At 58.2% G+C, this 14,097-nt stretch overlaps 2 protein-coding genes across 5 annotated transcripts in view; both read left to right on the top strand.

Annotated features, from left to right (window-relative positions):
• TRIP4 (thyroid hormone receptor interactor 4) overlaps positions 1–6,507 on the top strand; it is a 33,670-nt gene extending 27,163 nt beyond the window's left edge. For both annotated transcript variants that reach the window (XM_054215564.1, XM_054215566.1), the window contains exons 12-13: positions 1,321–1,423; positions 6,299–6,507. In XM_054215564.1, coding sequence (XP_054071539.1) covers positions 1,321–1,423; positions 6,299–6,366 — 171 coding nt within the window. In that variant the 3' untranslated portion in view covers positions 6,367–6,507. The remainder of the gene's footprint in view (positions 1–1,320; positions 1,424–6,298) is intronic.
• Positions 6,508–10,228: 3,721 nt separating this feature from the next.
• ZNF609 (zinc finger protein 609) overlaps positions 10,229–14,097 on the top strand; it is a 72,969-nt gene continuing 69,100 nt past the window's right edge. The window contains exon 1 of one of the 3 annotated variants that reach the window (XM_054215561.1): positions 10,229–10,384. The gene's annotated coding sequence lies outside the window, so the exon portion shown is untranslated. The remainder of the gene's footprint in view (positions 10,385–14,097) is intronic. The other 2 variants (XM_054215563.1, XM_054215562.1) reach the window with 2 other exon arrangements.

Here is a 14,097-nt window from a genome sequence, read left to right as displayed (position 1 = left end):
AGGAACAAATGGGGGATTTGCCAGGACACGCTGCTCCATCTGGTCTGGCATCCTGTCCCCTACAGCAGCCTTGACGGATCTGCTTGAGGAAGGCAATGGAGCAAGAAAAAAAAAGGCAGCAGTTTTCCCATGGAAGGAAAACCGCTTCCGCGCTCTGTTTGAACCAGGTTTCCTGGGCTGGAGCACCTTCGTAGCACGCCCAGTACCTCTGCGTCTGTCAGCGCAAGGTCTGCAGCTAATGGAGAATCTGAAGCGATGGTTGGTATATACATTTTTTATTACTGTTCTGCATTTCACTTCTGAACAGCAGTGAGGCTGAGCTGCATCCAGATAGGACTTTGGTACATTTCCTCGCTGAGAGGATTTTTTTTTTCTTCTCCTTTTCCCCCTGTGGTTAATGAGAGAAATGATCTGTTCATACTCTGCTTGTAAAATTCACCCATATCTTCATCACAGTGAAATCTCTCCGCAGACTGTGCGCAGAGCCAGCCCCGCGTGGAGACAGCCGGCTTCTCCAAGCCATTGACCTGGCATGTTGCAACTGTTTTTTCTGCCGCTCACCCTTTAGATGGAGACATATCTCAAGGGCTGTGTGTCCCACAGCAGGACACTGCACGGTCTCCAAATCTCAAAGTCCTGGTGTTTGGGCTGAGCTTTGTGGGGAAGCGATTGGGATGTGTCCGTGGCTGGGACAGCTGCTTCAGTAAAAGAGGTGGCCACCCTTCTGCTGGTCACCGTCTTGTTGGGTTGGCCAGGCTGTTTTGGTTGAGGTGAGGTGCTGGTGTGCTGCCCGTGACCGCCTGAGTTTTAGCGGGGTTACCCACATCCCTGATCAGCTGAATCTGGGAATGCTTTGGGATGAAAATCCGTCCCATGCTTGTCCCAGCACAAAGCAGGCAGCGAGCAGGCAAGCTTGGGAGGGCAGGGCCCCCGAGCGCCTCTTTATCGACACCCCATGCTTTAGATCAGTGAAACCACACCTTTTAGACAGTGAAACACAGGTCGGTGCTAAAGGGGGCTAAAAAGGGTTAGGGAGCACTCAGGGGAGCGGCTCGGTGAGCAGATCTGGAAAGGGAGCAAGCTGTGGCAGAGGGGCGATGGGAAGAGGCTTAGCAAGGGGCTCGCTTTGATTAAGACCCAAACCTGCAATTGGTTGGGTGTTTTTTTTTTCATTAAAAGTTCTTGAACTGCTTTAGCCTGAGCTGCTACAGCCTAGCTATAACCCATCTCTTAAATTTCTCTGCTCCTGATCGCCGAGCTCTTTTCACACCCATGGCAGTCAGTCTGACTCTGTTTTGTGTGTGTGTCTGTGTTTTGCAGTATCCGGATCTGAGCCAGGAGTCCGGGTCTCCATTTGTCTTTATCTGCACTAATCCCCAGGAGATGGTTGTGAAGTTTCCCATCAAAGGAAAACCCAAAATCTGTAAGTAGTAAACTTTCCACAGATGCCCCCCTTGGCCTTTCGTGCCTGCTCTCATCACCACCTCTGCTTGCCTTTGCCATATGAGTTCGCAACCTTTGCCCTGTGCTCTTTGATCTGTAGGTGTTTGTTTAATGACTCGAATACATCTGTAATATTTTTTTTGTCTTCGGTTCCCCTTTCCCCAGATGTTGCTTCCTTCCAAATACATGCCTCTTCCTGCCTCTGCGAACACTCCGGAGTCAAAGAGCGCTCGTGTCTGCAGCTGATCCGCTTCTGGCATCAGCCTGGGTCAGGATGCGAGCTGGTGCGGGGATGCTTGGGCAGATCTGCGCTCGCTCCTTGCCTGCGGTTCAAAATTACCCTCTTGCCCGCAAGGATGGCGAGGGCTTGAAGCAGCGAGAGCTGCAGGGCCAGATGGATGTTCGCCATCCACAGGCCGGCAGGATGGGATGTCCTGGCAGAGCTCGCAGGGAAGCGCCGCAGCATCTGTCCGCGCTCCGCTTGCCAGCGTCGTTAGTCCCTTTTATGAGCCACCAGCCCCTCTGCAGGCTGCCAGTTATTCCTGCCTGCTGCCGTAAAAAGGATGGAGGAGGGATGCAGCAGCTGGGGAGCCTGCAGCCAGCTCCGTCCTTATTAGCAGCCTCCCCACCACACAGCCTGGGGAAGGCACTGTACACGCTTTCAGGGGATGTGAAAAATTAATTTGACGGGCTAAAAGCAGCATAAGCAGAAATAGTCCTGGCTGTTTGTTTAGCAGAGCTGATGACTGGGTTTTCTTTCTTGTTTGCAGCGCGGTTCTCTGGGAGTAGTTATCTAGCAGCACAGGAGTGGCAGGATTTCTCAGGACTGGATAATATGGGCTTTTGAAGCATGGTGTGGGGTTATTTTTGTTGGTTTTGAGGTTTTTTTTTCCCCCTCTCTGCTCAGAGGAGCACTGTTATGGCATGGCTTCGGTCGTTGGGGGTATATCTGCCCCGCTGGGCTATTGAGTGGGGCGAAACAATTTGCTTTCTTCCCTGCATTTTCTATCAACGTCTGGGAGGTGTGTTCAGCCGATGGCGACAAATGACGCCTGGTGAGCTGCCGCACTGGTATCTTGCTAATGGCACCGTCCTTCCCCAGGGACGGGTCTTTCCCAGCGCGCCGGTGAGCAGGCAGGGCTACGCCAAGTTATTTAGGATGCAAATGCTTTTGCTGTGGTCGAACAGCCTCGTCGCTGCTGCGTGCTGGAGCAGCCACTGCATCCTTTTTATTTTTATTTTTTCTTGTTTTAACCTCTCCTTGCGCTCGTACGAGCTCTCTCATGCCCCTTCACTGCCACATCTGCCTCCGCAGAGTTAGGAGGCAGTTAGGCCGCAGTTAGGAGGAGAGCTGCCGGCGGCAGCTGAAGGGGAAGCTGCTGTGCGGTGGTGAGCGCGGGGCAGCCGGCTTCTGCGCGTCTGCCTCGCCGGGTGCAGGCACTGCCGGTCCCCTCCCCATCTGTCACATCGTCTCCTTTGTGTTGTGACACTTTCCTGCTTGGAGAAGGATCAGTCTAACAGCCTGGAAGGAAGCCGGCTGTGCTGGCGGCTGCCTGCGCTGCCTGCTTCTGCTGCTGGCCCTGCCTTTCCTGCCCTCGATCCCGACGGGAGCTGTCACAAGAGCAGCGGCGGGGGAGACTGTGGAGTTGCATTTTCCCCTCCCAGAGGGGACGTCGTCCGTCTGGGTGATGTTTGTGACAGCCTAGGGAAGGAGTGGGGAAGGCTTTGACCTTTCATCGGGGTAAGGCACTGTTTTAATAGGAGCTGGCATCGCATCCGTGGCAGTCAAAAGCTTAATTCTCCAAGCTGGAAGCAGAGCAGGGGGAAGGTGCCGGCTCACGTCCCCACCTGAGCTCACCGGCTGCCCCGGTCTCCTTGAAGCCTGGCTCAAGCCATGACAAAATGCCAGTTTGTCTTGTTGGGAAGCCAAGCCAGAGCGGTTTTCCTTGCCAGATAACAGCATGGACCTCGCCGCGATGACATCCGAATGCTTCTCCATTGCAAATTAGTCATTTCTAGCAGCGTGGGGATGGGGGGCGGGGGGCGGAAAAAGTAACATAGCTCAATTTTTGCTGCCAGGGTTATTGTTTGTGTGGAAGGGATGGGTACTGTGTTTGTGTTGCATCTGGGAGCGTGGCTCTCCCCACACACATCTCTGCTTAGTTTCAGCGCATGAGGACAAAGCTCGGTGGCATTCTCGGGGGAGATTTCTTTGAATCTGGGCAAAGCTTCCCTGAAGCCTCCCTCGAGCATCGCTCAGAAACCTCCCTTCAACAGCCGATGGCTGGAAGAGCGCAGAGGAGCAGGCAAAGGGACATGTCACAGTGTGAGACAAGAGTCCTTAAATCACTGAGCGGAAAGAGAAGGGGACCCTGGGGCCGTTGCCTTATTTTTAGTCTTTTCCTAAAGGTTACCCACGTGATGTTTCATCTTTGCCAGCTGATAGAGCCGAGGAGCCTCCTGATTGCTTTTGGGGTCTGGGAGGAGCAGGCAGGCATGTTAAATATGAAGCTCACAGCCCCGGAGGTGACACAGCGTTGGTGGTGGGGGACCAGAGAGTGGAGCGAGTACGAACTCACTGCCTTTCTCCTGCCAAAAACCCCATGGCTTGGCGACGCGGTGGTCTGACATGCTGCTTCCGGACAGTCTGGCCCTTCTTGCTCAGCCTTGTTGGGTGCCCATTGCTGTTTCCCGCCATTGCAAGGAGGGGGCCTCTTCCTCATCCTTGGGCAGATGGGGAAAGTCTTCTCCCACATAGGGTGGCAGAGGGGATGGTGGGTCTCCCAGACCTTGTAGGAGAGCATCTTCCAAACTCTGTGGCTCAGGGCAAGGCCTTAGTTTTAATTTTCTCATTTGTGGTAGTGGAAGAGTTTTGCAGATGGCCTTTTGTGTCCTGGGGGCTGCAGTTGTGGCAATGCTGTGCTGAGACATCAGCAGTGTCTGGTTCCTCCTCCCAATTTCTACCTGACCATAGCCACGTTTCAGTTTGTGGCACGGTGACTTACAAAGTCTTGCTCGCATTTTTTTTTTTGCACGTCTTACGGGTTTGGTGCATTCAGCTTCCCGCTCCAGCTCAGACAGGAGCATGGCTGGCCCCAAACTCCAGCTGAAGGAGGAGGAACGGTTTCAGGAAGGCTGGCTTGTCCTGGGGGGACATCCTGAGCGAAGCAGTTTGTAACCTGCCTCTCCCGGGAAAAGCCTTGTTGGACTCTTTGTTGAGCTGAAGTTGAGAAGTTTTCTTGGTTTGAAGAGAAGGTGATGGTCTCTGGATGGTTCGGAGCCATTTTCTCTGGAAAGTGCCTGCTTCTCACCTCACACAGGCACTCACTGGCAGTTTTTGGAGGTGTGCCTGGAGCGGGACCGGTTTCGAGCTTGGTGGATCTGGTCCCCACCAGGGGGAAGATCTGCTGTGTGCTGTAGCTGGGCTGAAGCAGCGCAGCTCTCCCAGGGACAGCACAGGCTTGGTCCGCTGGAGGGACGATGCTGGGGGACCTGGATGAGGTGCTGCCAGCTCTGGCTCCATCCACCTCACTGGGGTTTCGCTGGGACAGGCTCTGTCTGTCCATCCCTTTGGGATGAAGCTCTGATCCCTTTGCTTCCCCTCCTGACGCTGTGACCATGGTGGCCACCCGTGTCTCTCCTGAGGGACGCGGGGGATGCTCCCCAGGGACCAGGGCCGCCCTCCCCAGCTCACCGCAGGCTCTGCAGGTTTTCCTGCTGGCTTCTGCAACGCGGTGGAGCCCTGTCCCTGCTCCCCACTACAGACAGGGACGGGATGAGGCTGGCATTTGGAGGATGGGAAGATGCAGGGGAGCAGGAGCAGGGAGGTGAGTTCCCGGGGAGACGTGGCATTAGAGGAGGTGACGGGCGCTGGCTGATGGCAGAGCCTCTCTGGGAGGCTGGCTCTTTGCCGTGCTGCCTCGCTTAAGGTCACCTTGCCTTTCTGCATGTCCCTTTTGGAGGAGGGAGCTTTGCCTTGGGAGAGCAGGAGCACCCTTGTTTTTCTATGGGCAGGGAGAGGGGGACAGGGACGGGGACGCTCCTCCGAGGCAGCGCATCGCCGTCCCGGCTTGCTCGCTGTGCTGGGCTCTTGCCGCCTTCTGCAGGAGTTGCCCAGATCCCATGTTCTGGTGTCCTGCTCCTCTCCCAGGTAGGAAAGCAGAGCTGACAGTGAAGCCACCGAAGGCTGTGAGGGACGAGGGGAGGCAGCGTTTGCTCTGGGTCCCAGCGGAGCAGCTGGCTGCGGGTGCCTGGGCTCCCCGAGGTGCTGCCTGGTGACAAAGGCAGCATGTCCCTCCCAGATGGTGGCCTTGGAGGCCACCAACCTGGCACTTGAGAGCACAGAGTGGTCTGTCCCCATCACCTTCTGTGCCCCACTGCATTATCATCCCCAGTCTGGGAGCTCGTTGTCCCCAAGCCCAGCTTTCCACCACGCTGTGGAGAAACATGTCCCTGACACAGTGCTTGACAGTTCCCCCATCTCCTCCAAACGTGTTGACACGCATCCTGCGGGCGAGCGAAGGGATCGGTTTCCCCCTCGGTAGTGGCGGGTGAGTGCTGGATGTTAATTTACTCTCCTCCTTGCTGAATTTCCCCCGCTCCGGCATCTCTTTGCCGCGTCGGACACGCTTGCCCCTGGCTCCCCAGTGTCGCGCCTGCGGAGGGAAGCCACAGCGGCTGGAAACGCCTGGCTCCTCAAGCAGGATAATTGAATGTGACAGGAACACACTAACTAGGAGACCTCGCTGCCTCCAGCTGATTTGCATTGCAAATAGGTTTTAAAAATAAAGAATGATGAGGGTTTGTTGTGGGTTTGTTTGTTTTTTTTTTTTTTTTTAAAATCCTCTCTTTACAGGGAAGCTGGATGCAAAGATCCATCAGGGAGCAAAGAAGGGGTTAATGAAGCAGAAAGCGATGGGCTGAGCCGGGGGAGCAGTTCCCACGCAGCAGAAGGGTGCCAGCATGGTCCTCGGCTCTGGAAAGCGGGTGCAAGACGGATCCCAGAGTGCTTTTAGGTATTGCTTTATCCATTGTATTCCAAAGGCATTAAAAGATACGTGTTTTCACTGACCTCTTGCCCAACAACTCTGTGCTTCCGGGGAAGTCACACACTGCGGACAAGGGTGGGTGGGAGATGGAGCTTGGTGGGATGGGACTCAACCAAGCCCTGGCATCTCCTGTGAGTGCCGGATCCCAGGACAGTGGCCATCCCCGCTCCATCGCTCTCAGCGGGCAGGAGGTAGTTCCATCCTCGCTTTGGCAGTGTCTCCCTCCCCAAAATGTGCCCCGAGGTGTTTTGGCTGGATGGGGTCAGCCACATCGCAGGAGAAACAGGGAATGAGTAGGTGGCTCCCACCAGCCGGAGAGCCCAAGCCCTGTTGAGCGCATGCTCGGGGACGGAGGGGACTCTGGGTGAGAGGTGGGCTTGGCTCCTGCTCGGAGGCTTTCCGAGCTCCTGGCATTGCCGGGAAGTGCCCAGCTTACATCTCTCTCTCCTGATTTGTATCAAAGCAGCATCCACCCCACAAAAGCTGTCCCCCCCTCCAGCAGCTGTGTGCACGAGTTAAAAACCCGCTCTGCCTTCTGAATGAGATTAATTTCTCCTTTTTCTTTAATCCTTCATATTCAGCATCTCCCCGCATTGCCGTGTCTGCTCATTCGGCAGTTGCGGTCGCTGGGCTGGGAGCCTTTCCTGCCACGTTGCTCCAGGCTCTCCCTCGCCGTGGTTTAAGCGTTCCTGGTTCCCTGGAGCCTCTGAAGGGGACAGAGCAACCCCTGAGCGCTGCCATTGTCCCTCCTCCTCCACGGGGATGCGGTGGTGAGCGGAGCAGGGCTGCCAGCTCGGCTGCTTGGTGCAGTTACTGGTTGCAGGTCATCCCAGCCCTCCTCCTTGGTTCCTAGCCCATCAGAGAGGAGGAGGAGGAGGAGGAGGAGGGTGCGAAGCCTTCGCCCCAGCTGCCTGCCTGCCCTGAAGCTCGGCAGGTGGACACTGCGGTGCTGGTGTTTGCCCTGGGAGTCTTCTTCTGGCTCCTCTTTCATGGGATCTTCGGGATGCTGGAGGTGGTGGATCTGGATTCAGCGCCCACCTGCGTCATTCCTCTCTTAGAAAACCCTCGCGGGTGTTTCAGCTCCGAGTTGCCTGGGCTTGGCACGGAGGTTGTGGTATGGGAGCTGCTGTTTGGCGTGGCAGAGGGAGATGGGCTTCTCCTGCTTCCTTCCTCCTATGACCTTCCTCCTCCTCCTCCCCCCTGTCTCCCAGCTTGTTTCTGTCCCTTGTGTCCCACCAGTATGGTCCCAGTCAGCTGTGCTGGGACTCCTGGTGTCTTCCCTGTACGTGTTTCTCTTCCTGTATCATGGATGTCCTCCTCTCTTGGGTGGATGTGCCTTGGGAGTGAGGAGAAACGTCCGCAGTGCCCATAGGAGTGGAGCTGGAGAGGGGAGGGGGGCTTGGGGTGGCATCCTGGGATCCTGGTGCCAGGGGGAGAAGGAGGCAGGAGAGGACTTGGCCTTGGTGGCTGGGTGGGAGAGGCAGGACATGGAGGTTGCTTTGCCCGAGCTGTTTGCGGCTCCCTGGAGCATCTCCTGGGAAGTGGAAGGGTTGACCCTCAAGCAGCTGGCCCCAAGGCAGTGCTTGTGGGAGGAAGGTGGGGGAGATGCCCTTCCTGGCTGAAGACAGGCACGTGGAGAAGGAGCCTCGGGTTACGTGGTGGACAGGGTCTTCCACAAAGCATCACTGATGTCTCTGTTGTCCTGCCCGGCGCTGCGCCTCATGGGCATGGCCTGGGATGAGCGGGATGAGGCACCCAGGGAGGATGTGGTCAGCACCCACGGGTTGCGCCCAGGCTGGGCTCCGCATCCCGCATCCCCGGGCTTTCCAGCTCCTGCTCCTTATTCCGGGAGCACAGCACTGTGTGACAAAGTGGGACAAGGGGACTGCGAGGCTCATGTCCTGCCCCTCACATCTAATGCCCCTCAAAAATCTCCGTCTCAGGGCAGTGCTTCTGGGATGGGTCGCCCACCCCGTACCTAAGCCAGGCTTTGAATATGAGCCCCCGATTTGGCTCCATATTAAGCCAGATCCGTCTCCTGTGTCCATCTCTGTCAGAGCAGCAGCTGCTCTTTGTCACCTCCCTGTCCTCACAGCTCACATCTGCACGTCACCTGAAGGTTTCATCCACGAGGATTTCACGTTCTCCATTGATCCCCGCGGGGCTGGTGGCTCTGGTGCTGGGATCCAGTAGCCCCAGGTGGGCTGGGTGACAGGCACCACTCATGGTCACAGCAAAGCACACCATGGCAGGGAGGCCAAGGTCACGTCTAACGAAGCCATATTGCCCAGCAGTGATTTGTACTTTCCTTCTGTGTTGATGATGTCATTTATGGTTTTGCCGGGGAATGAGCAGGCTGCTGCACTGACCAATCCCTGGTTTGTTCTGCATTCCTGGCAGAAACTGGTTTTCCCATCTTTGGGAGCATCGTTCCTGGTCCGGGATGTGCTGAAAATCAGCACTGAATGCCCACAATACCTTTTACCCAATCCTTTAAAAAATTTCAGTAAAAACCTACCTGAATTTGTTAATATAGGTCGTATTGTGTCCCACCAGTGTTGGGTTTGGGCTGTGTTAGGACAGTTTCTCCTTTTCACCATAAGGAAGAGTTCCTCCTCTTCATCTCATTCGGGATAAATGAACGTTGTTCTCATCCCTCTTTTCCGACCTGCCCCAGCCCCAAACCCCACAGAAAGGGGGTGATGGCACCCAAACCCCAGCCCATCATGGTGTCCCACGTCCTTCACCAGGGGTTTGGGTCTGGCATCGTCCTCGTTTGGGGGCGAAAGCATCAGAAGAAGTCGCTGTCTCCTTCCATGTCCCCCTGAGCCCATGCTGGAGGAGAAGACCCACCATGCCCAGGGATGGTGGCACCTCTCCGGGCTGGGGGGATGGAGGTGATGGTCCCACTCATCCCCTTGGCTGCAGGACCATGTCCTGGCTCCCTCCTCGATGCTGCCGGGGTGCTGCCTTGGATGTTGCGCCCTGTCCTCCATGGCCACTACTTGCCTCACGCGGGGCTCATTTTGGGGTGTGCTGGAGCCGGGATTGGGACAACCCCACTGAGAGGAGCTGAAATTCCCTCATTGGCTATTGCGGGGATGGCACCGGGGCTCTGGGGCCAGGAGCAGAAGGTCTGGGGGACATACCACCTCCTTGGGGACATCAGGGCTGGGGACCCGGGGGTGTTATGCTGGCTCAGTGACCCGAACCAGTAGCTGGTGTTGATGCCGGCGCCCCCAGAAGCCCAGCCGAGCAGGGGGGTCTCAAACGACACCCCACAGCGTGTAAAACACCCCCAAAAATGTGTGTGTGTGTCCCGTTCCTTTCCCAGGTGACACCGCGGCGGCTCCGGCAACAGACTCCGCTCCGGGCTTTGCCCCTGCGCCCCGGATCCCGATCCGCTCTCCGCGTTTTCCGGCCGCGGCTGCCGGGCCCTGGCGCCCGCTTTGTGCGTCCTCCCTCACTCCCTCCCTCCCGCTTCGCGCTCCACCCGCCGGGTTTCGCGTCGCGCCCGCGCCACCCCGCTCCGCCTGCCGGGCGGGTTCCGGCTCCGGGCTGCCGCCGCCGCCGGGCCGAGCCGAGCGCAGCCGAGTCGAACCGAGCGGGGCCGAGCTGGGGCGACGGGAGCCGAGTCGAACCGAGCGGGGCCGAGGGGAGCCGAGCGGGGCCGAACGCCGTGCCCGAACGCCGTGCCCGCCCCGCCCCGTCCCGCCCCGCCCCGCCCGGCGGACACCGGCGCGGCCTGCGCGGCGCGGCGCGGCGCGGCCCACAGGCGCGGGCGGCATGGCGGCCCCGGCGGCCGGCCCTTAGCTGCCGGCGGAGGAGCGGCGGAGCGGCCAGGCGGCCCCATGGAGGAGACTTAGGGCCGCCCGGGACGGGAGCGGAGCCGGGTGAGTGGCGGGCCTGGCCCGGCGGGGTGTGTGTGTGGGTGTGTGTGTGTGTGTGTGTGTGTGGGGAGGGGGGGGGGGTTAGGGACCCCCGCGGCCGTTGGGCCTGGCCCCGGCTCCCCCGGCGGTCGTTGGGCCGGGGTCGTTGTTCTCCCCCGCGGCCGTTGCGGCCCGTCCTCCCCCACGGTGAGCGTTGGGGCTTTCCTCCGCGGCCGTTGGTGCCGGGACACCCCCCCTCCCAACCTCTTCTCCGCCGGTTTAGGCCCCCTCCGTGTCCGGGCGCCGCCGCCGAGCTCCGGGGACGCCCCCCGTGACCGTTGGGACGGGTGTGTGCCCCCCTCTCCCCCCGTGACCGTTGGGTATGGCTCCCCCTGGCTGTTTGGGTCGGTCCGCCCCTCTCTACCCCCCCCCCCCCGCCCCGGGGTGCGGGATCACCCCCCGGCTACCGCGGGGGTCACCTTCTCCGCGGGGGGGGACACCCACCGGGCGGTTGGGCCCGAGGGTCCCTGTCCCCCACGCCTCGGCGTGCGTGGGGCGCGGACCCCCCGCTGCAGGGGGGTTTGGGGGCTCGGCCCCCCGCGTGTCCCACCGCCGCGGTGCGGGGGGGGGATCCCCTGTATGTGGGGTCACCGGCGGGGCAGGTTTTGGGGTGAGGGTCGGGGCTGGGGCGGGGGGAACGCGGTGGGTCTGGGGTGGTGGCAGGACGCCGTCCCCGAGGGGGCGGCTGTGTCCCTGCGCGGGGGGGGGGGTGGCGGCGGGGGGTGTCCCCCTCACCGCGCAGGGAGGGTTTGGGGACCGTGGCGTGACGGTGACCCGCCGCCCCGCTCCTGGGGGTGACACGGCGGGTGACAACGTGGCCGGGCTGCGGGTGGGACGAGGGGCAGGACACGGCCCTGGTGTCCACGGGGAAGGTCACCGGCTCGGGTCTGCTCCGCCGGCCGCCGCTCCCTCCGCCGCACAACAAACCGCTTTTTTTTTCCCCCCCTTTCCGGGAAGGCCCGTTCCCTTGGAGGAGGTGTCGGACACAAGACATTTTTCGTGGCTCACACCGAAGAGCTGACGGGCCCTTTTTCCCCCCCCCTTCCCCTTCCAGAAGAATTAAGGATGCCGCCGGCATCGGGGCTGGCTTTGGGGCTGCGGCGTGCGCAGGGGCGGCACGGGCGCTCACCGCCTTCCTCACATGGACATCCTCAGGAAAACCTATTTCCACGCTTTGTGCGATGACTCCGGCATCGGATTATGCTGCACATCTCTAGCTCTTTGTTGGCAGTACCCGACCGCACATGCACGGCACTCGAAATATCCAGTCAGCTTATTTTATTGATTAGCTCTTGACCAGAAATAATTTATAATTTATTATTTTGAAGTCGTTTCGGTCTGGAAACAAAAATCCTTGCCCTTTTGTGCCCTGGTTCCTCCAGCAGCGTTTTCCCCCCTCCCCGCGGGGGTAGAGCTCGCCGAGGAAGGCAGACGTGCGCGGCACCGTGAGTGCGGCCGTCTCGGTGGTGCAAAAGGACAAGGATTTAATGTTTCACCTAAACTGGCCCCGTGTTTGGGACAAGGGCTGCGAGCCAGTGAGAGCCACCAGAGGAAATTAATTATCAAGCAAGTTGTAATGACCTGTAATTGAGTATGGCCAGGACGCGGGGATTTTTTTTTTTTTAATTCCTTTTTCTCCAGCTGGGTGCTTGGACTTGGTTTTGAGCGGAGGGTCTGTGTGTTTTGTGAGTCGCCATTAGGCTGCTCGTTAGCCGGAGGGGCTGGTGCCTGCACGTATGCGCACGTAGGTGTCTCTTAATACACGTGTTATCCTCTCATGGCATCTTCTGCGCGTGCCGAAAATGGTGTTATTTTTTTGAGGGCTGCTGAAAATAAGGGCCATTTGTCCACCTGTAGCCCTGTGCTGTGGGCTGGGTGGCAGCCGCAGATCATCTCGCTCCTTCTCTGCGGTTGTGAGGTGGCAAAGTCCTCTCCTGCCCACTGCATCCGGCTTGTCCGACCTCTGCTTCTGCTGCCTCCAAAGCTTTGCCCTTTAAATCATTAGGCTGGCTGAAAACACGCCTTTTTCGGGAAGAAAGGGCTTGCGAAGTCTAAAGGCGGTTGAGGGGTTCTCACGCTGTGTTGGAGCTGCCTAACAGCTTCTGTATCTTTATTATGTATGAACAAGGAGGAAGGGCCAGAGTTTGCTCCATCTGGTTTAGTCTCTTTGAGAAGCGGGACGCCTTGAATCGAAATTTGCCTCCACATTATATTTACGGTATCTTTTCAATTTTAACTGCATAAATTAAAGAAAACAGAAGCTGTCTCGTCTTTCTAGCGCTTCCATAAGGGCGTCCCTACCAAAACAAAGTCGATGTCTGTGAGTCATGTCCACGCCGTGGCAGAGGTTGGAGACCCACGACTGGGATCGCGCTTCCGGGGCTCAGCCGCAAAGGAAAGGCAGCTGGGGACCGATGCTGTGATTTACTCAGTGTTTCCTGGGTGCGCGCTGCCTAAAAAGGGATCTTGCTCCGCCTGCTCGTGGAGGGAAGAGGAAGAGCTGGGCCATGTCGCGTTGCTCTCGACCTTGGCCGGGCTGGGAGTGGGGATGTACCTCGCTCGCGGCAGGGCTCCCATCGGGATTAGGGCCTCTGGGTGCTGATGCAATACTAGTCCCAGATGTAATGCAATAAGCTTCTTTGTCCCCTTTATCCGGAGTATTATATAAATAAGATGGTATTTATGGTCCCAGGTATGCCGTTTTGGGGATGTGTGATGGCGTGTGCATGCAGCTGTGCCCTCTGAGTGCTGACACTCCTGCTTCTGGCCAGCTTCCCCGGCTGGAGGCAGGCACATCACAGATGCTTGCTCCCTACCGAGAGCAGGTGAGGCCGCAGGTGACCTTGCCAGGGGCTGGTGACAGTTTAACTGGGCTCGGTTGCTTGTACACAGTGAACGCAGCGAGTGGATTGCCTTTGGGTAGTCCGCAGGAGATGGCGTGGTTTCCCACCGAGTTCAAGGTGAGGTCTGTGTTTATGTTTCCAGGCTTGCTGTGGAACGTGGACTGATGTTTCCACAACCTCTGGGTCGCGAGAGTCGTGGGTCCGTTCCCAAACCTGCCCCATATTTCTTCGCAGCTGATGGTGGGTTGTGGAGAGATTTTTTGAGAAGCACCAAAGTCCTCAAAGCACCTGGAGATAGCCTGGGCCATCTGCAGTTCTCCTGTGACGCCTCTTCTGATGGTTCATAGGCACAGGTCAAGCGTGTGTGGGCTCTCTGGGGATGGGGAGAGCTGGTCCCTTCCCCATGGAGCTTGCCTGCTTGTTCGGGAAAGTCATAATTTGGATGCTTGTGCTGTGGTGGTGGTGGCCAGAGGGAGGATGACACCATTGTACAAGGGTGCCTGACTCCGGCAGGGTTTTGGGGATGTGAGGTATGTTGAGGAGCATATCCGGGTGTGAAGGGTCTTCTGTAGGATCAAGCGTAGGTAGATGAGCTGGCGCGGAGCTGGGACCTCATCGGTGGCCCTGTGTAGCTACTGAACCCAAGCTTTGGCCACCCTGTCAGCGGCTGGTCTGCTCCACGTTCCTGTGCTGGGTTGGCTCAGAGGAGGAAAGGGTGATGCTTGGTTTGGACGAAGGGCAGGAAAAAAGATCCCACTGGGACGTGGCTTCTTTTGCCACGCGATTGCATCGAAAATGTGCTTTCCTGATAACGAGGATTAGTGCATTGTGGTG

The sequence above is a fragment of the Rissa tridactyla genome, chromosome 9 (genome assembly GCF_028500815.1).
Source record: "Rissa tridactyla isolate bRisTri1 chromosome 9, bRisTri1.patW.cur.20221130, whole genome shotgun sequence".
Lineage (NCBI taxonomy): Eukaryota > Metazoa > Chordata > Aves > Charadriiformes > Laridae > Rissa > Rissa tridactyla.
The sequence above is the reverse complement of the archived record's forward strand: the minus strand, read 5'-3'. Positions and strand labels throughout refer to the sequence as shown.